Source organism: Oryctolagus cuniculus, chromosome 10 (assembly GCF_051225735.1).
Source record: "Oryctolagus cuniculus isolate XC-2025 breed Fujian yellow rabbit chromosome 10, ASM5122573v1, whole genome shotgun sequence".
NCBI classification, from domain to species: Eukaryota; Metazoa; Chordata; class Mammalia; order Lagomorpha; family Leporidae; genus Oryctolagus; species Oryctolagus cuniculus.
The window spans coordinates 59,838,775-59,863,259 of record NC_142876.1 but is presented as its reverse complement, the minus strand read 5'-3'; the positions used below and the strand labels follow the sequence as shown (position 1 = coordinate 59,863,259).

General features: G+C 38.5%; 1 protein-coding gene across 7 annotated transcripts in view; it reads right to left on the bottom strand.

Moving 5' to 3' along the window:
- Window positions 1-24,485, bottom strand: part of SMCHD1 (structural maintenance of chromosomes flexible hinge domain containing 1) — a 165,415-nt gene that overhangs the window by 43,024 nt on the left and 97,906 nt on the right. For all 7 annotated transcript variants that reach the window (XM_051851359.3, XM_051851361.3, XM_008261120.5 and 4 more), the window contains exons 29-37: window positions 21,542-21,709; window positions 19,514-19,639; window positions 18,598-18,677; window positions 18,228-18,385; window positions 16,169-16,284; window positions 15,023-15,087; window positions 7,844-7,931; window positions 6,865-6,996; window positions 2,203-2,355 (exon numbers count right to left, since the gene is read on the bottom strand). In XM_051851359.3, coding sequence (XP_051707319.3) covers window positions 2,203-2,355; window positions 6,865-6,996; window positions 7,844-7,931; window positions 15,023-15,087; window positions 16,169-16,284; window positions 18,228-18,385; window positions 18,598-18,677; window positions 19,514-19,639; window positions 21,542-21,709 — 1,086 coding nt within the window. The remainder of the gene's footprint in view (window positions 1-2,202; window positions 2,356-6,864; window positions 6,997-7,843; window positions 7,932-15,022; window positions 15,088-16,168; window positions 16,285-18,227; window positions 18,386-18,597; window positions 18,678-19,513; window positions 19,640-21,541; window positions 21,710-24,485) is intronic.

Genomic DNA, 24,485 nt, shown 5'->3' with positions numbered 1-24,485 from the left:
TAAAATCCAGGTTCACAGAAGATTAAAGGCACACAATCATTAGCAATAGTACTAGGAAAATAATCTGTTATCCTCTATACAAACGTAAAATTTTAAAAAACAAATGCAGAAACAGGTTCTTGCATATAAAAGACCATTAATATGTTTAATACATAACTAAGAAGAAAACGATAAACATTCCAAAAGAAAAAAAGTCAACAGACAATCCTATAGTGATCAACACCAAAAACTGTTGGGGCAGGTGTTTAAGCCTAGTGGTTAAGACACCAGTTAACGTGCCTGCATGCCACACTGGAGTACCTGGATTGGATACCCAGCTTTGGCTCCTGACTCCAGGTTCCTGCTAGCAGTGGTGATGACTTCAAGTAACTGGGTTTCTGACACCTGCATGGGAGTTGAGTTCCTGTCCTGGCAGCTGGCTTCAGCCCTGGCCCTATCCTGGCCACTGCGGCCATTTGGGAAGTAAACCAGCAGATGGGAGTGCTTTCTCTCTCTCTCTCTCAAATTAAAAACAAAAATTGTTCAACCTTATCAGCAACAAAGAAAAAAATTTTAAGAAATGGCTTAGAATTTAAAGAACTGTTAATGTATAATGTTGTTAACATGAAGAATATAAATATATAATTTTGGCGAAACTATGAACAGTAACTGCCAATAACTAACAAAAGGATTAAAATGCATTTATTCTATTTCAAATCAATCTTTACTACCAGTAATTTTGGGAAATAATATATTTAAAAAGATATACATGGGGCCAGTGCTATGGTGTAGCAGGTTAAGCCGCCCCACGTATGGCTGGGTGCAGGTTTGAGTCCCAGCTGCTCTGCTTCAATTTTCAACCGGCTCCCTGAAAATGTGCCTGGGAAAGTGACAGAAAATGAGAAATCAACAGAAATGTCCTTGAGCCCCTGCACCCACGTGGGAGACCTGGATGAAGCTTCCAGCTCCTGGCTTCAGTTCAGCCAAGCCCTGGCTGCTGCAGCCATCTGGGGAGGGAACCAGCAGTTGGAAGACTTCTCTCTCTCTGCCTCTCCCTCTAACACTGCCTTTCAAATAAATAAGTAGACAGTTAAAAACAAAACAAAACAAAAAAAACAGAAGATATACATAGAAGAGATCTTTATGATTACTGATGAAGATTCATGCATTGTGTATTTTTTTTTAATTTATTTATTTATTTGAAAGTCAGAGTTACACAGAGAAAGGAGAGGCAGAGAGAGAGAGAGAGAGGTCTTCCATCTGATGGTTTACTCCCCAACTGGCCGCAATGGCCGGAGCTGTGCCAATCCAAAGCCAGGAGCCAGGAGCCTCCTCCGGGTCTCCCACGCGGGTGCAGGGGCCCAAAGGACTTGGGCCATCTCCCACTGCTTTCCCAGGCCGTAGCAGAGAGCTGATCCAGAAGTGGAGCAGCCTGGTCTTGAACCAGCACCCATATGGGATGCCAGCACTTCAGGCCAGGGTGTTAACCTGCTGCACCACAGCGCTGGCCCCATCATTGTGTATTTTTTAATACAGAAATGAAACATATATCTGAAAAAATTATTAAAATAAACTGGTTTACTAAAATATTTTAAAGACTTATTTATTTATTTGAAAGTCTGAGAGAGAGAAAAGAGACAGAGGGAAATCTTCTACCCGCTGGTTCTCTCCCCAAATGGCTGCGACCAGCTGGGGCTGGGCCAGGCCAAAGCCAGGAGCTTCATCTGGGTCTCCCCAGTGTGGGTGCAGGGGCCCAAGGTATTGGGCCATCCTCCACTGCTTTCCCAAGTACATTTGCAGGGGGAGCTGGATCAGAAGTGTAGCAGCTGGGACTCGAACCGGCACCCATATGGGATGCAGCACTGTAGACGGTGGCTTAACTTGCTGTGCCACAGCGCTGGCCCCTGTTTATTAAATTTTACCCGAGCTACACATTTTGATCAGTTTCTATCATACAATGTTAGCTTTTCAATGGATCATGAAAATCACATTGAAACTAACATGAAAAAATCACTAGAATCAGAGAAGTGTCTGCCATCCATAAATAAAAAGGTCTTAGTAATAATCCTGGGTTAAATTTGTAGTAACTGAGGGCAAAATCACAAAGTATTCCTGCAGTAATTAGAAATATGTTCATACCTATACATACAAAAGAACAGGCATCATAATATAGTTAAAACTTAAAAACAGAAATCTTATTCACCAACAGATATAAAAACTTACTGTGATTTCAGCTGAACCATTCACAAAAGGAAATTCAAGTGTTCTAACTTTTCCAATAAAGAGTGGGGTATCATTATCTTCTTCATTAGAACCTTTAATGGTAGCTATTACAGTACCAACCAAATCAAGTCCAGTATGGTTGCTATACTCATCCTTAAAAATAAAAAATGGGAAATAAATAATTAGAAGAACTGTGTAGAAAATTAAAACCCAAAAAGGGCACATACAAATGAGACATAAGAAATATATTTATAGATTCCCAATCATTATTCTGATCCTTCTCGATCCAAACACTGCATTCAGTTTTAAATTTATGTGTCTCACACAGGCAGAAACCAGTTCCAAAAATCACAGGAGAATCAGACTTCCATTTAATTCAATGGCTCCTAACTTTGTAAACCACATAGGGATTTCCCATTTTTAAATTTCATCTTTTTATGTACTTTAAGCACCCATTCATGTAAAAAAAATGCTTAACAAAAACATGTTCTGAACTTATGCTTTTTAATTATTTTACTAATTTTAACAACATTTGTATACATTTGAAAAGCAACAGACCTGTATGTATGAAATATTCTACACTCTTCAGACAATATTTGATGCTTACAAGGACTCCAAGACCCTTGTAGTAATTTCCAATATGATGTCTGGCAAAGAGAAGTCTCTTTATTTAACTGTCCTAAATCTCAGGGCAAGTAAAGAGACTCTGCACCTAACCTCCACCACAAAGAATCAGAATAATGTGAGGACATGTTTCCAAGAGACTGACTGAAGGAAAACATCAGTAAAGAAGTACCAGCAAATTTAAACTGCACTGAAATTTGGAAAGCTAGCAGAAAGAACAAAGCATATCACAGCTCATAACCAGGTGACTGGGCCAGGGAGACTCTGTCTTCCACGGAAAAGGTACTGATTGCACATGTCTGCAACCCCCAGCTATCACCATAGTCCAACAGCCTTAACCGCAGGAAAATCCCACAGTCTTCATTGGCTTTAAATCCAGTCTAGAAAACTGAGGTCCAAACGACTGCATTGTTCCCAAAAAGAAAACAACATTACCTCTCTCTGTGCCTAAAGCCCCAGATCCAAGCTGCTTAACAGCCATTACTGGGGCCAGCAGGGTAGTATAGACAGTTAAGCCTCCATCTGCAGTGGCAGCATCCCATATGGACACCAGTTCAAGTCCTGGCTGCTTCACTTCCAATCCAGTTCTCTGTTAATGGCTTGGGAAAAGCAGTGGAAGATGGCCCAAGTAGTTGGGCCCCTACACCCATGTGGGAGACCCAGAAGAAGCTCCTGGCTCCTGGCTTCAGCCTGGCCCAGCTCATCCCATTGCAGCCTTTTGGGGAATGAAACAACAGATGGAAAAATCTCTCCCCCTCTCATTCTCTCTCTGTCATGCTGCCTTTCAAATAAATAAATAAATCTGAAAAAACTAAATGAAAATCAGCCATTGCTAAATTCCATTCTGTATTAGAAAACAACAGGCGGCCCTGTCACCACCAGAAGCACTATTGGCCCAAACCAGACTGCTTCACTGGGCAGAGATCAGGCATCTCTGCATCCAGCAGCTGCAGCACTGCTTGGCAAAAGCCCCAGAGCCACGTTTACCTGCTTGCTCTGTACAATCTAGGGAAGCTCCCCTCTGCTTCTTGGGACTTTGTCTTCAGACTGGTGCCTGTCAGTCCACGATCTTCATTATAACTAGCACCCAACCTGTGAGACCTGTATAATGCACTGCTACATCCTGCAGCTCTGGGACTGCTGGTTTTCTAAGTTTCAGGGACACCTGCACTCTCCTATGGAACCTGGGGATAGCCCTATCTGCATTCCTCCGCTCCTGGTCTGTACTTGCTAGTGCATATCCCCAGTACAACATGTGATCACCAAATGGGACCGGAGTAAGCTGCCTTCCAAGTCCTGTAGTTCTGGGACTGTGACTGTTGGAGTTATTTCCACAGTCACCAGAGTTCACATCAAGGCACAGGGTAAGGACATTCTGCAGCTCTGCATCCATGACTGTTTATTCTATAAATCCCAGTTATCTGAGCTTGTCCATTAAACCTGGGAAAGGTCATATCTGCATTCCATGATCCAGGTTTACACTAAGTAGTGCACAATCCCCAGCATAACCTGTGATCAAACTGTGGGCAAGATACCTGCGAGTTTTACAGCTCTAGGATTTTAACTGTTGATGCTGGCTCTTTTCCCGTGGGACCTGGACAAGGTACCCTTCCCACACAGAAGCTCCAGGATGCTATCAGTACTTCATTCTTTAATGTCACCAGAACCCATCCTATGGGACCTAAAATAGATCCTACCCACATACCACTGCTCCAGGTCCATACCCGCCAGTGCTCAATCCCCAGTATGGTCTGCACTCAACCCATGGGAGAAGGGCAAGGTCCCCTTCACATCCTCTAGTGCTGGGAGTAGAGCTTTGGTGCTATAAGCTCCAATATCACCTATTCCCACCCACAGGACCTGGGGAAGGTTCAATCCCCATTACACAGTTCCTGCACCACTGCCATTGGTGCCAAAGATGCGGCACGCGGGCTTGCCTGGTAGAACAAGGGGATGGGATCCTGTATCCCACAGCACCAAGAAAGTGGCTACTGCCATCACACATCCTATTGTGATTGATACCCAATTCTCTGGAGCCTAAAGACACACACCTTTTTAAGTCCATGTTCACTTCAAAGTCATGTTACTTCCATGAACTACTGCAGACCAGACAACTGTGGCACTCACAGACACTGCCGACACTGATTACAGCTAAAGAAATCTCTGAGATTATACTTCTGGGCTACCTAGAATCAAAGCCAAACTTTGCATACAACATTCTACCTAAACAAGAAAGTCTTTTCCAATGAGAGTTAATCCATAAAGAAGAAAGAACTGTTATTATACTAGATGCACAGAAATCAACTAAAGGACACAGGAAACATGAAACTTAAAAAAAAAAAAAAGTCGTCGAGAAAGAGATCCTGATTTAAAGGAAATCCATGAAATGCCTAAAGAATAAGTAATTGTAAATCACCTTAAAAAAATCAATGACATTCAAGAGGTTGCAGATAAGTAACTCAAAGAAATGAGAAAAACAATGCATATGAATGAGAAATTCAACAGAGACAGAAAACATAAGACTTTAATCAATGACATAAAAAATACAATTGAAAAGTTTCAACAAATTAGACCAAGGAGAAAAAAGGAATTTCTGATCCTCAGGACAAGACTTCTGAAATAACTCAGTCATAAAAATTAAGAGGAAACATTAAAAAAGAATGAAGAAAGCCCATTAGATATAGGGGATGCCTTTAAGCAAATAGTCATATTATAGGGATATTTGAAGGAGAAGAGAAGGAAAAATATTGAGAACCTATTGAATGAAATAATAGTTGAAAGCTATCCAAGTCTTATAAGAAAAATATACATTTACATACAGGAATCTTAAAGGACCACAACCAGACTCAAACAAAAAAGACCTTCTGCAAGGCATGTTACAGTCAAACTGTCAAAACTTAAGGACAATGAGAGAATCCTAAAACAGATGTCAAATTATACACAAAGGAAAAACCCATTGGACTAACAACAGACTTCTTAGCAGAAGCCCTATAGGCCAGAAGAGAATGAGATGATGGATTCAAGGTTTGGGGGGACTGAAGGGGAACACAATGGAACACTATCCAGTCATAAAAAAAAAATGAAATCCTGTCATCTGTAGCAAAATGCTTGAAACTGGAAGATACAATATTAGTGACATAAGTGAAATTCAGAAAGACAAGTAAAAGTTCTTCCTCATATGTGACAGCTAAGAAAACTAAATCCAAACACAAAATTACTAGAGACTGGGAGTGGCGGGGAGGACAGAGCAGTTAGTCTGAATAACAATTACCAAATCAGAACTAGATTGAGGAGTAAGTGCTTAGTGTTATGCAGCATAATGGAGAGACTACAGTTCACATGAACCCAGTATACATTGTAACCTCCAATCAAAAATAATGGCAAAGAAGGGGAAATGTTGATTATCCTGTTTTGATCAGTATGCATTGTATACATGTACTGAAATATCACACTGTAGCCTGTGAATATGTACAATTACTATTAATCTAAAAATTAAAAAAACCATTCACTGTCTAAAATAGGAAAGTAAAAGTTTAAAAAAAGAGTCAAGCATCTCACCAGTCAAATTTTCCATAAAGTTTAACTCCCACTACTTTATTATATCTGTTTCTGTTAATATTTTTTTGGCAGCTTTGTTTGCTGCTTATTTGCCAATATTCTTGAGGAGCCTTCTTCCTTAACCATGTTCAGTCATTAGAGCAAATCTCTTAAAAATACTTACCCATCTCCTCTGTCCCTTCAGTTAACTGAAATACAACTTACATTCACAATGCAAACATGAAATAGGAGAATAAAAGTATTAGGAAAGGCAGGCAGACTTTTGCATTTTAAGCCAGGTTTTAGTGTATCTATACTTATTTTATGTATTATGTTATAAAGTCTCTATTCATACCCAAAAATTTAATTCACTAGCATGAGCTTTCCCAATAACATTAAATGGAATGATCAACCTGGACTCTGTAGTAACATTTTGTACTCTAATATCAAAAACAATTTTTCTTATTACCCTCTGTAGCTTTGGAAGGAAATAAACATTACCGTGACATTGAGACATAAATCTCTGACCAAGGTCCTACTGAGAACTGAGCGAACATTAGAAACAGCTGGTGTAGCTGGTTGATTTTCGGGAACTAACTTCACAGGTTGATTAGGTAGAACCTCAATAATAACCTAACAAAACAAAAGCATTCCGATTAAAAACATATTGAAGCTTTAGTATTTATGAGGGAGAAGATATAAGGATGGCATACAGTAAATGAAATAAAACACTACCTTCTAAAATTTATTTTCATTAATCTCTTGAAAGAAATCAATTGACATTTAAAATTCAAGATAAAAGGCAAATCAGATTAACTTTTAAATACTGACAATAGTAAATAAACATAAAATTACCTTAAGCTTTATTACAGAGAATTCTAATAATTGAAGCATTATTGATATTTTTTCTTGTACAGTTATAAACAACTCTAACATGATATACACTGAAATTCTTACTAAATGAGTCTTTACTATAAAGAGGAAGTGAAAGGTGCCTTCTGTACCAGATCAAATTGCTGAACATAATTTAAGTATATTCTATTTTCTGGAAAAATCTCATTATAATAGTCCCTACTTGTCCATGGATGCAGTTACTATGATCAGCTACGTTCCAAAAATTTATGGAAAAATCATAGAAATAAACAGTTCATACATTTAAATTATTTTTGTTCCAGTATACTATCTTAATTGTTCCATTTTTATTAGTTATTATTGTATTAATCTCTTACTGTGCCTAACTTGCACATTAAAATTTATCTCAGACATGTACATGCAGGGAAAACAGATTATGCTATGGTCACATTTGTACTTTCAGGCATCCACTGGGTTTCTTGGAATGTGCTCACCCCCATAGACAACTGGAGGTCTACTGCCTCTATATTTGCATCCAGAAATTAATTCAGTTTTAAACAAGATATTTCCTTCCTAGACTACAAGAAAATGTAAAGGTAACCATGGTATACAACGAAGGTATGCAAACCTGTTCACTGTTGAGAGTATTTGCTTTATCCATCATAAAACCAAACTGGATACAGTATGTCCCCACTTTGTTAGGAATTGCTTTATCCCTAAATTAAACAGAAATTTTACATTCATTTTCATTCACTCAACAAATACTTTTTGACTATTAAGGTTAATCAGGTCTCTCTTACCTGTACATTTCTTTTACAACATATTGAGAACAAAGGCTCTGGGTATGATAAAATGAAATATGAATGTAACGTTGAGAAAGCAGTGATCAGACAAAAACTGATAAATTATGTGTCAAATGAATTTTGCTTTATTTCTATTATCATGAATGTCTGACAGTTCTATATTTCAATCTTATAGACAATCTGCTGATCTACATTCCTTTATTTTTTTACTCCATAATCACAAGGTATTCATTGTGATCTAATTATAAATAAGAAAAAGCACCTATTAAGTGGTACGCTTACTAACTTTCTTTGGTCATATTTTACCCACAATGAAAAGATGAATGACATTCAATAATATATTTTGTCTGACACAATGTGCTCCATGATCCCTAAGGTAGGTTTTACATGTCACTCATATTAATGAAGTACTGGCATAACGTAGCACTAAAAAGCACATGGGGTTTAAATACATATCTGAACTGAACCCATGTTTTCCCTAAGAAATAACTCCAGGAGTTGCAGTAAGAATTAAACAAATCATCTGCTTCTTCTTTTTTTTTTTTTTTTAACTTTTGAAAATTTTTTTGACAGGCAGAGTTAGACAGTGAGAGAGAGAGACAGAGAGAAAGGCCTTCCTTCCTTTGGTCCACTCCCCTAATGGCTGCTATGGCCAGCGCTGTGCTGATTCAAAGCAAGGAGCCAGGTGTTTCCTCCTGGTCTCCCATGCGGGTGCAGGGACCCAAGCACTTGGGCCATCCTCCACTGCCCTCCCGGGCCACAGCAGAGAGCTGGACTGGAAGAGGAGCAACGGGACTAGAACCTGGGGTGCCGGCACTATAGGTAGAGGATTAGCCAAGTGAGCCATGGCACCGACCCAAATCACCTTCTTCTAAATGGCAGACCAACTCTTACTGATTAAAACAGCCATGTGAAAAAAAAATTGCTTAAAAATGTTCAAGAACTAATAAGCTAAAATAAAGTAATTCAGCAGGACAGGATGGAGGGTGCCAGGAAACAAGTTAGTTATTTATTTCTGGTAGCACATTCACGACAACAGGTAGACCTAAAGTAGACACGTTCCCAAAGAAAGTACAATTCAATTTTGAATCATTTCAGTCTCTAAAACTGGACTAAATCTGGTAATAGCCTCAAAAACGGATAAAAGGGAATACTCAATGGGGAAAGATACTACTTAGACATCTAATTATTTCCATAAATAAAATAACAAGATATGTAGTTGCATGAAGAGTCAAAGAAAACCTGAATGAAAACAGCAACAAGAGACAATTAAACCAGACCTAGAGGAATTCTAAATACTTTAATCACTCATGATGAAAAAGACAGGATTAAAAATTCCAACATAGAACTGATCCTTTTAAAAAAAAATTTAAACTTAAGTTCAAGGGTACTCTATATTTATTTTACTGTTAAATTTCATTTACTTCCTTTGGTTTTGATTTGTTATTTTGAAGATTTATTTATTTGAAAGACAGGGTTACAGAGAGAGGTAGAGACAGAGAGAGAGGTTTTCCATCTGGTGGTTCTGAAGTCAGGAGCCAGGATCTTCTTCCAGGGTCTCCTACATGGGTGCAAGGGTCCGAGGACTTGGGGCATCTTCTGCTTTCCCAGGCCATAGCAGAGAGCTGGATCACAAGAGGAGCAGCCAGGACTAGAACCGGTGCCCATGATTTGTTATTTTTAAAAACTTCTTCACTGCCGAGGAAGCCTTGTCGGGATGTCCCATTGCCTCGCCGGCTGCTCCGCTGAGTGGAGTGTACTGACGGGGCGGCAGCTCCCTGGCCCTGTCTTTGCCGGGAGGGCGCCTCGTAGAGCTTACCGAGTAATGCCAACGTCTGGGTTAGGTTGGGCAGGGGGCCCTGCTGTGCTGTAGGGGCCATCGTAACCTGGTAGATGTTTTCCTGGGTCCTGGGAGGGTGGACTCAGCAGTCCTAATCCCAAGCCCCACACAGGTGTTTCCGTTTAGAATCCGAAAGCTTGGGTCCTACTATGGGTAGTTGGAAAGAGGTGGGAATCGAACCCAGTCACTCCTTGGCAGTAGTCTCTCAATGGAATGAGTTGATCCACACAGAACTACAAGCTGAAGGTGGAACTTCTTGAGTGGCTTGTGTAAGTTAGTTGTTACTTCTAGGTTCCAGCCTTGTGCTACTGCGGCCTACCTGCCCCACACCCTCCCTATGCCACCCACCTGGGATCAAACATTTCCCTCCTGCCTCCTGGCTTCAGCCCTGCCTCTGCCCATTTGGGCCTTTGGGGTGGGGCCAGCTGATAGGAGGGGTCTCTCAAAGTTTTAAAAGCAAAGAACAAAAACTTCTTGAGGAGTGATCATTGGCCCAGTGGTAAAGCCAATGGATAGGACATCTGCATCTTATATCAGAATGCCTAGATTTGGTTTGCAGTTCTAATATCTGATTCTAGCTTCCTATTAGTGCAGGATCCTTGGAGACAGCAATGATGGCTGAATTTCTGCTACTCATATGGAGACCTGCATTGAGTTGCTGGCTCAGTTTCTGTCCTAGCCCAGCCCTGGCTGTTGTGGGCATCTGGGGAGTGAACCAACAGATGGAAGATCTCTAACTTTTTCAAATAAATAAATAAATCTTTTTAAAAAATCCATTAATATAGAAAAATGATAAAAGTAGATTTGTTCCAGTAATTCCAAGGTTGGCAGAACATTCAGAAAATTAATATACTATAATTCATAATAAAAAACTGGCAAAATATCATATATTGACTTAATGGATGATAAACTCTAATGTCAGTTCACAATAAGAACTCTTCTCAGAATCAGAAAAGGGGCCAGCCCTGGCCTGAAGCACCGGCATCCCATATGGGAGCCGGTTCAAGTCCTGGCTGCTCCGCTTCCCATCCAACTCTCTGTTATGGCCTGGGAAAGCAGCAGAAGATGGCCCAAGTCCTTGTGCCCTTGCACCCGCGTGGAAGACCCGGAAGAAGCTCCTGGCTTTGAATCTGTGCAGCTCTGGCTATTGCAGCCAATCAGGGAGTGAACCAGTGGATGAAGACCTCTCTCTCTCTCTGTCTCTGCTCTCTGTGTAACTCTGACTTTCAAATAAATAAATAAATATTTTAAAAAAGAGAATCAGAAAAAAACAGTCTGATAAGGGCTAAGCAAAGAAAAACCCTAAATAAACACAGTAACCAGGGGTGAAATGTTGAAAGGTTCCCTTTGAGATTGGGAATGAAAATAGGAAGATCACTCTTATCATATCCATGTAACATTCTCCACACCAAAGCAGTAATGCAAGGCAAAGAAAGGAAATTCACAAGGTTTAGAAAGTAAACAAATCTATTGGAACTAACATTTTTTAATCCCAAAGGACTTACAAATAAAATTAGAAATAAAGGAGGTTAACAAAGACATTTGCTACAAGATCGATATACACAAATCAACTGGATTTCTATATATGCCACAAACAAAAATGTTTCTATATATTTCTACATGTCAGTTACATGCCACAAACAAAAATGTTTTAAAAGATACAATTTACAAAAATATCATAAAAATCAACTATCTAGGAATATATCTAAGAAAAATGTACATTACTTTGACAAAACTCTAAGTATTTTAAGAGGAATGCAAAAAAAAAAAAAACTCAAATGGAAAGATACACCTTATTTATGGATTAAGATGTCCTTAAATTTCTACCCAAACAAATTTCCAATAGGTTATTACTGAAATTGTGTTTTTGTTATCTCAACTAGATATACCAACTCTAAAATTTATATGGAAAAACAAAGATCCAAGATGTGTATGAAGAACAAGTATACAGGACTTGTCCCACAGGACAGTTATCAAGACAGAGTAGTATTAGTAAAATATAGACAAACAGACCAATAAACCAAATAGAGTCCAGAAATAATGCCACATATGTATGAGTACATAATTCCTTCCAATAAATAATACAGCATATATGTGTAGAAAAAAAAAACAAAACTTGACCATCAACTTCACACAAAGAGTTAACTGAGAAGACCCAGAGTGCTATCTTTAAAAAAGTTTGCTAGCCAGATAGGCCCTTGGCTGCCATCTGTGAGCTTAAATTTCAGAAGGGTTCCCACCTTGAACTGATAAAAGTGGCACACAATTCCTGAAACATTTGTATTAATATGTTTTGTGTTGGGGCTGGTGCTGTGGCACAGTGGGTTAAAGCGCTGGCCTGAAGCATAGGCATCCCACATGGGTGCCGGTTCTAGTTCCGGCTGCTCCTCTTCCGATCTAACTCTCTGCTATGGCTTGGGATAGCATTAGAAGATGGCCCAAGTCCTTGGACCCCTGCACCGGCATGGGAGACCGGAAGGGACTCCTGGCTCCTGATCAGCGCAGCTCTGGCCGTTGTGGCCATCTGGGGAGTGAACCAGCGGATGTTAGACCTCTCTCTGTCTCTACCCCTCTCTGTAACTCTTTCAAATAAATAAATCTTTTATAAAAAAAAATATGTTTTGTGTTAAATGCTTGCATTAGGAACTAGGTTTGATATCTGGCTCCAGCTCCAGACCCTAGGAGGCAGCAGTGATGGCTCAAGTAATTAGGTTCACACTATCAGGGTAGGAGACCTGGACTGAATTCTCAGTTCTTGGCTTCTGGCCTGGCCTGGCTCAGTCCAGACCTACCATTGTGGGCATTTAGGGGTTAAACAGCAGATAGAAGCTCATTCTCTCAAACTTTAAAAAAGGGAATCTGATGTCACTACATTCACCAGAAGTCTAAAAACTGACAAAGCAAAATGTTAGTAAACATACAGAACAGTAAGATCTCCATACATTGCTGGGGGGAAGAGAAATTGGTATAAATACTTCGAAAAATCTTTGGTAACAGTTACTGAAAAACATACACATCCATATTAGTTTCACTGATTATTTGACCCAGTAATTTCACTTCACATGTGTACCAATGTTTATTTGAAATAGCCCCAGGCTGTAGACAATGCAAATAGTCACTAATAGTAGATTGGATAATTGTATGGATGGATGAATAGCAATGAAAATGAATGCATTTCCAGTTATATGCCACACAATAGACTCATCTCACACCGCTGAGTGAAAGAAGCCATAAAGACCATAGTGTATGTATTAAATTAAAAAATGAGCACAGCTAACTCAGAAACTTTAAGATGTGTGCTTGGATAACAAAAATCTAAAGCAAATCAAGTCAGAACTGTGTTTGTGGTTTGTGCATGTCTATTTGTGTGTGCACAAAGCATACACAACAGGAAGGAAGGAGGTAACCATTGGGAGGGGCATAAGGTAGGGTTTCAGATGTAAAGGACTTTGACAGTGACTGCACAGACATTCACTTTGGGGAAATCACAATGTTCTACATCTTGTTGTTTTGTGCACTATCTTACAAGTTTTGTAACTCGCTGAAAAAGATTAAGAGATTAGATGTAGAACCCCTAAACTAGTGACTGTTATATACCAGAAAAGCAAATATTACTTTCATTTATTCAAACATACTCAATACCGTATATTGAAACAAGTTAAAATACTGAGTGTATTATCCAAACTGACAGTGTATGATTATTTTTGACATGTACATTTTAAAGTACAAGTCATCAGTATTCACTACATTCACACTGTTGTGAAATTACCACTCTACTTAATTCCAAAACATATGTGATTATTTTAGTTCTAAAACATGATTCTTTTCAAAAGATTAAAATATTCCTTCAAAGCCGGCACCGCGGCTCAACAGGCTAATCCTCCGCCTTGCGGCGCCGGCACACCGGGTTCTAGTCGCGGTCGGGGCACCGGATTCTGTCCCGGTTGCCCCTCTTCCAGGCCAGCTCTCTGCTGTGGCCCGGGAGCGCAGTGGAGGATGGCCCAAGTCCTTGGGCCCTGCACCCCATGGGAGACCAGGATAAGTACCTGGCTCCTGCCATCGGATCAGCGCAGTACGCTGGCCACAGCACGCAGGCCGCGGCGGCCATTGGAGGGTGAACCAACGGCAAAGGAAGACCTTTCTCTCTGTCTCTCTCTCTCTCACTGTCCACTCTGTAAAAAAAAAAAAAAAAATCCTTCAAACTAATGCTAAAATTCAACTGAAACACACTACATAAATATTTTATGCTAAAATTAAAGAGTCTAATTCTCAAACATATTGGTAGACTTCAAGCACTGAAAGATAATTTAACAGACTGAAAAGAAAGCCATATACGCAGGGTTGAGGCACAGCAGATTATCCAGCTGCTTGCACCACTAATATCCCAAATGGGTGCAGGTTCAAGTTCCAACTGCTTCATTTCCTATCTAGCTCCCTGTAATACGCATAGGAATGCAGAGGATGATGGCCAAACTGCTTGGGCCCCTGCCACCCATGTGGGAGATCCATATGGAGATCCAGGCTCCTGGCTTTGATCTGACCAGCCTTGGCTACTGTGGCCCTGTGTCAATCAATGGATAGAAGATCTTTCTCTGTCTCTCTCTCTCTCCAACTCTGCCTTTCAAATAAATGAAATAAATCTAAAAGGTCTAAGTCAGCTCTGTGCAATAATTTGAGAGCACCTAAGAGACCAAAGGTAATGTTATTCAAAGTGCAGTCCAAGGACAGAGTCTGGTCTGAACATTTTGCTACTGGTCTATCACACACACACACAAAATATAAAATTCAGAGTGCTCAGAAGCTTTTACAGCAATTTGACATTTCTTCAACAAGTGCTCATTCAATAATCTCAGAATTCAGGAAATGTCTTATAATAACTGAAAATTACAAATAGCTCCAACTGACCATAAATGGACTCTTCTGATGACTTTGATGGCTTCTAAGCTAATACATCCATCAAAAAAACCTTCCCTTAAACCATTTCATAAAGTTTAAAAACAAACCCACATCTTTCCCAAACAACATCACAATAAAAAATTAGAGATATTAACATTTTCTATTTGATCACAAAATACTTTTCCCTAGGTAAGCAGGCAAGCATCTCCAAGTCTGAATTACACTGTAACAAAATATGCATTAAAACATTAAATAATTTGAATAATACCTGAAATAGAAGCAGCCTTCTTCCTTGTCATTATCTTTTATTTTATTACAACTAAATGTTTCTGCCTAAAAACAGAAGGAGATAAGTGGGAAATGACAATCTTTAACATACTATATTTAAGATGAAAACGTACATACCTGAATTGAATGTGAATCCAGATCACATTTGAATTTATTAATATATAAGTACACACACATATACACATATATCTTAATAATACATGTTAAGATATGTGGTGAGATTAGTCACAGCAGAAAAATATCCCATTTTTAAATGGCAACTAATAGATCTCTAGGATGGTGGTATTATTTTAAAGTAACAACAGCTTGACTGGATTGCTCATCAAAATCAAGTGAGCCAAGATTAGGGGAGCTCAGCTGAAAACTTTCAGGCTATTGCTAAATTAAGCAAGCTAGATGATTAAAATGAACCATAAATGCTGAAGTGGGTTACTGAATCAAAATGCTCTGAAAAACTTTAAGATTTAGTTTCCAATTTTGGATTTATGCTTTCCAGAATGGTGACCAGTAGCATATATTGCTATTAATGACTTGAAATGTGGCTGGTCTGAATGAAGGTAATGCTGTAAAAAACAAAATCCCATGAATAATTTTGGAAGTATAGGGAACATGTGAGAATGGTACCTATTAATAGCTTAAAAAGATTAAATAGCTTTATTTTTTATTTTTACTTTCTCAACATGACCACCAGAAAGTTTAAACAAATGGTATGACATTCTCTTGGAAAATGTTGTGAACTCAAACTCTGCTTTATAGTCTGTCAAGATATCTTATTTTGTGTAAGTATCCCTTCATGATTGCTCTATCTCATTTTGTATAAGTATCCCTTCATGATTGCTCTATCTCATTTTGTGTAAGTATCCCTTCATGATATTTAACAGCTACTGCTTTGTGCACCTGTCCTTTAGACGGCACAACTTTAAAGTGTAAGGTACCTCAAAATGTTAAGAAAAATCACAATGTAGGCTGCTCTTTTTGAACAGCACAGCACTTAATTTTAAAACATTTATCAATATATTCATTTTAATTCTAAGGAAAGTTATAGATTAATTTCCATTTCTCAACCATGCACATAGTGTATTTTAACATTAAATTTCACAAAATGTGAGAGATATTTTTAACTTACATTTGCTGGTGGTCGGTTGCCACTGTTTGATAACTTCCACATTTTCATGGAAATTCGTGCTGGATTAATATTTTTAATAATACTGTCATCTTCAGAAATAACAGTAATCATAAAATCTGCCATAGTAAACAGAAAAATTATTTTCTTTCTAGTTCAATTAATGCATGTGGTTAAATAGTTATATGCCTTAAGACCTATAACTTATCCCAATGTTAATAAAATTCTAAACAAGAAATTAAAACTATTCTCTACCCACATGCCCCAATTATAAAACTAATCATGACAGATGGGTCTCTAATGCCACATATGGACATCAAAGTTCAGTCCCAGAACAAATACATACTGATCCTAACATCCTCATGTTTTTTTCTGTTTTAAGATTTATTTATTTTAGTTGAAAGAGAGAGAGAGAGAGAGAGAGAGAATCTTCCATCTGCTGGTTCATCCCCCAGATGACTGCAACAGCAAGAACTGGGCAACACTGAAGCCAGCAACCAGGACCTTCTTCCAGGTCTCCCATGTGGATGCAGGGGCCAAAGCATTTGGTTCATTTCACTGCTTTCCTAGGCACATTAGCAGGGAGCTGGACTGGAAGTAGAGCAGTTGGGAATCAAACTGGTGCCCATATGGCTCTATGCCACAGCACTGGGACCCTCATGTCTTATTTTCTGTCTGCCATGCTATAAATCCTAGCATGCAAGGCCAGAAAGGGTAACTGTATGTATCCAGCAATTTAGAATTAAGGCAAGTCACCAAAACACCATCTCCTTTATATATTCCACAAAAGAATGCCTACTTTCTTGTATGATTTTCAATAGCATGTAGTAGCTGAAGTATTATTGCATATAAATTCTCACTATATTTACCATCATGTAACATTCATTTTTAACTGTTATAGTTTTTAATTATAGGAAATAGATCTTATCTCTCTCAGATTTACAACATAATCAAAGAATACAGTCTGATGAAGTATATAAGGCAATGCACGGGGACTGGCACTGTGGCGTAGCAGGTGAAGTTGTCACCCGCAGTGCCGACATTCCATATGGGCACCAGTTGGAGACTTGGCTGCTCTACTTCTGATCCAGCTCTCTGCTATGGCCTGGAAAAGCAGTAGAAAATGGCCCAAGTGCTTCTGCCCCAGCACCCACGTGGGAGACCGGGAAGAAGCTCCTGGCTCCTGACTTTGGATTGGCGCAGCTCTGGCCGTTGCAGCCAATTGGGAGTGAACCAGAGGATGGAAGACCTCTCTTTCTGCCTCTCCTTCTCTCTGTGACTCTGACTTTCAAATAAATAAATAAATCTTAAAAAAAAAAAAAGGCAATGCATGTAAGCAAAAATCATAGGCTCTTTTTTGTATACAAATGTAACTTAATTACTAAAAATTTCAAATCAAGAATTTTTCGTGTGCTTCTTTCACAACTTATAACCATGTACAAGAATTTATCCCTTTAAGGAAACAGAAGTCTTCCAGAAAATTCCCTGTGCAAAGCAATTATTAATTTCCATTGAACTAGTATCTGTCATACTGCACTGAAATTTGTTTACTGCTTACCTGCTATATTAACCTGAATTCATTGAAAACTGTCATATTCATTATTGTAACTAGGAGTCTAGCATACAACCTGGAATTCAGTAAATGTTTATTGTACTGAAACATCTTTAACCATAAATGCTTATGTGGTATATTTCTATCCAAATCAAGGTAAGCAGTCTTGGTTCTGAAGGAGTTAAAATAACAAAATATCTTTAGTATAGCATCTCACCTCATTCAGATTCCTTTTTTTGAATTGCACAATGAAATGAATGTAAAAACACCAACTAACTCAGTACCTCAGCCTATCAGTCTATATATGAACTTGCAGTTTGTTCTTCACACTAAATGACTAAAAGACTTGAGGAGGAGAGCAATCACTAAGTCAAATGCATTTTCTTTGCTATTTAAAAGAAAGTGACATGCATGCATTTTCATTATGCTGCACACCTAGGATACATAGTTTATTCCACTAATAAAAGGCAAGTATCATTATAGATTTTTAAAATATTGTGAATTACTCACCAGTGAAAACACCCCCTGCTAAAAAGGAAGCATCTCTGTCATATTTAACATTGAGACGAATTGGTTTTTCAGGGTCTGGAAGAATCATTAACTTAATTGTAGGTCCTTCTATGGTACATTTGTTATAGACAGCTTTAATCTGCATAATATGTTCTCCCCTAACCAAAAAAACAAAAACAAACAAATAAAAACACAGGGGAAGGAGGATTCAAATTATACATAGTTTAACTCTATTTAGGAAATCTTTCTTCTCCCACTCATTCGCAACTCCTGCCTGACATTAAACAGAGGAATGGTTATTAATCTCAAATTCAGTAAGTTATAAGAAAAATCAATCTATACCACCAATATCTAGTAAACTGATTCTTACCGAGGAGCAAGAACAGTGAATACTCCCAAATTAGCCCTGCCCTTCTCATCTGTTTTATGCTGTTGGTTTGAAGGCATGAGCTAAAATCAAAACAAAATAAAATGGTTAATAAAAAAAAAACTAGAAAGCATTCAAGTTTTGTTGAGCTACAATATTATTTTCCTCTATTTCTATTTTTTTAATTAATTTATTTTAAAATTAGAGTTACAGAGACTTCTTCCACCCACTGGTTCACTCCCCAGAGGGCTGCAATCGCCACTGCTGGGTCACATTGAAGCCAAGAAGGTGAGAACTTCTTCCAGGTCTCCTGTGTGGGTGGCAGAGGACAAAACACAGGCTATCTTCCACTGCTTTTCCCAGGCCATTGGCAGGGAACTAGATCAGAAGCAGAACAGCTGGGACCAAACTGGTGCCTATATGGGATGCCGGGCATTGCCTTACTCTTGAAGACAACCCAATACAGGCCCAGCAATCTCACCCAGACTCTTGTAGCTATCCATAAGGTAGGTTTGAGGATGAGTACATGCATACCTTTTTGCCTGGCCTCAGTGTAAACGTTTCTCTGTTAACATCTGTTCCTTAACCCAACAATGTAGGTCATGTGGTTTCTGTCTTCATTTACTTTCTTAATTTTATCTATTAATCTTAACCTAAAATGCAAGTATTACTAGTACTATATAAACACTTAAGTAGGCTTAACTGGAGAATGTTGACGTTTTGTTACACTGTAAGAGATAATGTTTACTTCAACAAGTAAATACAATAATATTTAGGTTGATTCATACTAGACAGAAATGAAGGCTATTTAAGCCTGTATTAAAAAAGAGAGGGAAATGTGACACCTAAAGATATTATTAGGAGATTTACATCCAGAATCTTAAGGAAGTGAAAATTACATAAGGAAGTTAAAACTTACCTTTAAGTTGTTCGGTTTTATGAGACTTATTTTAACCTGTGGTACAGGTGCTGGATTATCCCACTGATCACAAAGTTGAACAGTAAGGGGGTTCTGTAATTCTCTTCCATTAATCACTGGAATGGACTGAAATGGACAATAATATTTTAAGAAGCACTAACACATATGAAACAAACAATATAAGGACTTTAAAATGATCATTTATTTCTATCTACAAATGACTTTTATCAATGAAAATAATATTTTGAAAGCCAGTTAATTATCATAAATAAATGACTAGTAATTTGACAAAAATGAAAATAGCATTTGACATTACTGGTTTCTAACACAAATTCCTAAAAGTTAAATATTAGAATGCTTCAATGGAAACAAAACTGGATCTGTGGCTTTCAGATTTGGCATTAGTAATCTGTATTTTAGCTCCTCTGGCAATTTTCAGCTCTCTGCTACCATCCATTAAGCAATAACTCAGCTTTTTAGGCCTGGCAATCTATATTGTCTTGACTTTAAATGTTTTTTGCCTTTTCCCCTAGTGAATGTGTGATGCTGTGTAATTCTTGAAATTTACTTTCTGACCTATTAATATTAGATGTGTCAAAGGAAACACATTGTCAAACAAGATACTCCTGTGCCAGATTTAAAAACAACAACAAAAAAAGATGAGAGAACTAAAGAGAAAAAAAGTTTATTTATCATCTGTTCCCTGATAATGTTATTTCTGTTTCCTCCATCTCCTAACAAGGCAGTTATCAAATTATGCTGAGAAGTTGCTATATATGGGAGAAAAATAAACATGATGTCATGGGTAGGACATTAAAGAAAAACTTCAAACTAACTCAGTTACAATGTCTGCGTCCATGAAGTTTTTAAATGGCCATAGCTGACTTTGGTCCATGTAAAGTTTACAAAAAACTTGACTTTTTAAGAAGTGCTGGTAGTCACCAAATGTCAACACACAGTACATTACTCCTTATGTCTGTCCTATTTTTAAATGGTATCTTTTAGTAACTGACTGTTCTTTTTTAAAAGATTTGCTTATTTGAAAGTCAAAGTTACAGAGATAAAGGGAGAGACAGAAAAATCTTCTGTCTGCTGGTTCCTCAGATGACCACAATGGCCAAAACTGGCCTAGGCTGAAGCCAGGAACCCAGAGCTTCATTTGCGCCTCCAACATGGGTCGTAGGGGTCAAAGTACTCAGGCCATCAGCAGAGAGTTGGATTGGAAGCAGAGCAGCCAGGACATGAACCAGCACCCATATAAGATACAGGCATTGGTAGGCAGTGGCTTTACCTGCTAGGACAAAACACCAGCCCCTAGTAACTGACTTTAACCCAAACTGCTAGTATCAAAGTTTTCTGGAAAACAGTGGGAAAAAAATTTCTAAAATCAAATGTTCATGAATACAAATCTGATCTCTATCATTTTGAAATTTTGGCACTTATATTTAACATTTCCGAATTATACTTTTCTCATTCATAAAATAAGTAAATCAGGAAACTAGGAAAATCAAATATTATAAATACTTTTCTAGCTTTATCTACATATAACTGAAGTGTTAATGACCAATAAAATAAAATTTTGTTTTTCTAGCTTCTGTGTTACTCTGGTACCTGCAAATAAATCCTCAAATAAATTATTCATTTAGCAAGCTACTTTTATATTCCACTCCCAAAAATCATCCAAAAAGATGAGCATGTCAAGATTTATTTCCATTTCAGAAATATGTAATTTCTCCTAAACTGATTGTACCTATACATATTTTAATGGTATCAATATGCAAGTATAAGTGCTCAGATAAAAATAAATTTAAATTACTACACTTATTTTTAACAAACCAGGACACAATGATGACTTAAATAATGAAGTAATAAAATTCTTATCACCTTGCTCTTTTGTCATTGTTACTTTTGTGATTGTGAGTAGCAGCTACTTCAACAACAAAAATGTATCTATTCTGATCCACTGACAATCGGAAGGTAGTAAGCCATGTGATATTAAATTTTTCTGTGAAGACATGAAGTAGTTACCTCCTTTAGTTCTGGCCAGTCGATAAGGAGAAGTTTAGCTGGCGGTCCAGAAATTAGCTGTACTCGAATAAAGTCAGAAAACTCACGCCAAGTAAAACAAAGATCCTTATTTCCAGGAGGACCTGGAATGAATCTGATGCCTCTTACACTTATACTTTGTGTGCTTTCCTGTTGAGGGAACATACATTGAGAAAAGACAGGAGGATACAGTTTAGTTTTGAAATAAAATTATTTATCAACATGGGCATTTGCATGTATTTCTAGGCAATATAATGCCAAACAAATGCACCCATGCCAATATTAGCTTACAATGAATTTTGTTTCCAGAAAAGGAGAAACTTCTTTTTTTTTTCTGGCTGTTTTTCTTTTTTTAAAAAAAATTTATTTATTCGGAAGGCAGAGTTAGAGGCAGAGGCAGGAAGAGATCTTCCATCTACTGGTTCACTCCCCAAATGGCTGCAACAGCCAGAGCTGGGCCAATCCAAAACCAGGAGCCAGCAGCTTCTTCCAGGTTTCCCATGTGAGTGAACAGGCCCAAGGACTTCGGCCATCTTCCACTGCTTTCACAAGCCATAGCAGAGAGCTGCATCAGAACTGGAGCTGCTGGGTCTTGAACCAGCGTCACCCACTATACCACAGCGCTGGCCTTTGGCAATTTCTTTTTACCCTAATCTTTTCCTAATTTCTCTTTTCCACATACGAATTATGTATACTTAATCTGAAATGCTTGGGGCCAGAAATATTTCAGTTTTCTGAAATTTCAGATTTGGATTGTTTGCACAGACTTTATCAGTTAAGTATACCTAATCCAAAAATCTTTTATTTTTTAAAGATTCATTTATTTATTTGAAAGTCAGAGTTACAAAGAGAGAGGACAGGCAGAGAGAAAGAGAGAAAGAGAGAAAGAGAGAGAGAGAAGCCTTCCATCCACTGGTTCACACCCCAATTGGCTGCAATGGCCAGAACTGTGCTGATCCAAAGCCAGAAGCCAGGAGCTTCTTCCAGGTCTCCCACACAGGTGCAGTGGCCCAAGGACTTGGGCTATCTTCCACTGCCTTCCCAGACCATAGCAGAGAGCTGGATCAGAAGTGGAGCAGCCGGGTCTTGAACCGGTGCCCATATGGGATGCCGGCACTGCAGGCCAGGGCATTAACCTGCTGTGCCACAGTACTGGCCCCTCCAAAAATCTTAAATGTCATCATTTCCAAAACTATCTGAACATCATGTTAGCCCTCAAAAAGTTGGATTTCAGATCAGAAATTCTTACTCTGTGTTGTCTCTTTTCTGTCACCAATTAGCAAAGCACATGCCTGTCTAATTAACTTTTAATTTGTTCTTTCCCTCTGTTTGGAGTATTATTTACCAGATATCTTCACGGCCTTTTAGTTTTCGGCATACCTGAGGCCTTAATAAAAAGGGTCTTCCCTGATCACACTACATAACAGCACATTATTCCCTTCTGTGCTTTCTTCCTTATCACTTATCTAAGGCATCCATTCTGACTGTGAGGTGATCTGCACAAGGGCAAGGGCTTTGATTTGTCACCTCTTGTAGAATAATGCTTAACATATCATATTAATGGGAATCAATGAACCTAGCCTATAATCTTTGCAATGTGACATAATGACATTAGTTGATTCTACATTAGCATGAGCACCATGGGCATTCACACACCAAAGAGTCCTTTAATGATTTAATCATCTTAAATCCCTGAGTGTGGGTTATTTTATCAAGACTTAAAAATCAGACGACACTTCAGATTTTATAGACTGAAACAACTGTCTGTAGAATACTTTATGGAAACAATTGAAAAATCACCAAAACTTCACTGAAGTTGTGGTTTCTCAAGTGTCATGTTAGAAATTGTTCTACTTTTATTTCAAATCTTAAAAATGAACTTGCATTTACGAACTCTAGATGAGTACAAATACTACTAAATACAAAATTCTGAAAATGAGCCAAGATAGTATGTCAGCTGCAAAAGGGACAGCAGCAGAAAAAAGTTCATTTGGCTGCAAAGTAATGAGCTCTGGGGAGTGAAAGATGTGAGATTACAGACAAGGCATTACAGGCCATACTTTGGCAATTTATTTTAAGTGTGGTAATAGTGTAAAATGCTGACAGCCATGACAAATGGCATGAGTGGCAAAAACTGATTAGTAAATTTGGTCAGGTAGAACACAGCACAAATTATGATCAGAGCATCATGCTATAAAATGACAGAAAAGATGTGAAAATAGCACATACAACTCTTCCAAGAGTTTTACTAACAAAAGGAGGACTTTTGCTATAAAAAGGAGGAGAGCAGGCCGGCGCCATGGCTCACTTGGCTAATCCTCCGCCTGCGGCGCTGGCACTTCGGGTTCTAGTCCTGGTCAGGGCGCCGGGTACTAGTCGCGGTTGCTCCTCTTCCAGTCTAGCTCACTGCTGTGGCCCAGGAGGGCAGCGGAGGATGGCCCATGTGCTTGGGTCCCTGCACCCGCATGGGAGACTGAGAAGAAGCACCAGGCTCCTGGCTTCGTATCAGCACAGCACTGGCCGGAGTAGCCATTAGGGGATTGAACCAAAGAAAGGAAGACCTTTCTCTCTCTCTCTCACTGTCTATAACTCTACCTGTCAAATTAAAAAAAAAAGGGAGGGGGGGGGCAGAAAGGAATATAAGACTAAAGAAAGTTTCGGTGGTTTTTGGGTGTAGAATAGAAGTGAACAGGTTTAACCTAAGATATTGCAATGTGCTTATTTGCAACATGTTTAATTATGTGAATGGCAATGATCTATTCAATACACGGAGAAGTGAAGATGTAGGAAGACAGGTCACAATTTAGGAGAAATGAAGAGAAAGAGGACAGAAGTCTGTGGACAGAGTGATAGGAAGCAGGGACTGTTCACGCATAACAGGAGCACATTTATTTTCATTTCATCCACATATATGGTGAAGTTGAAC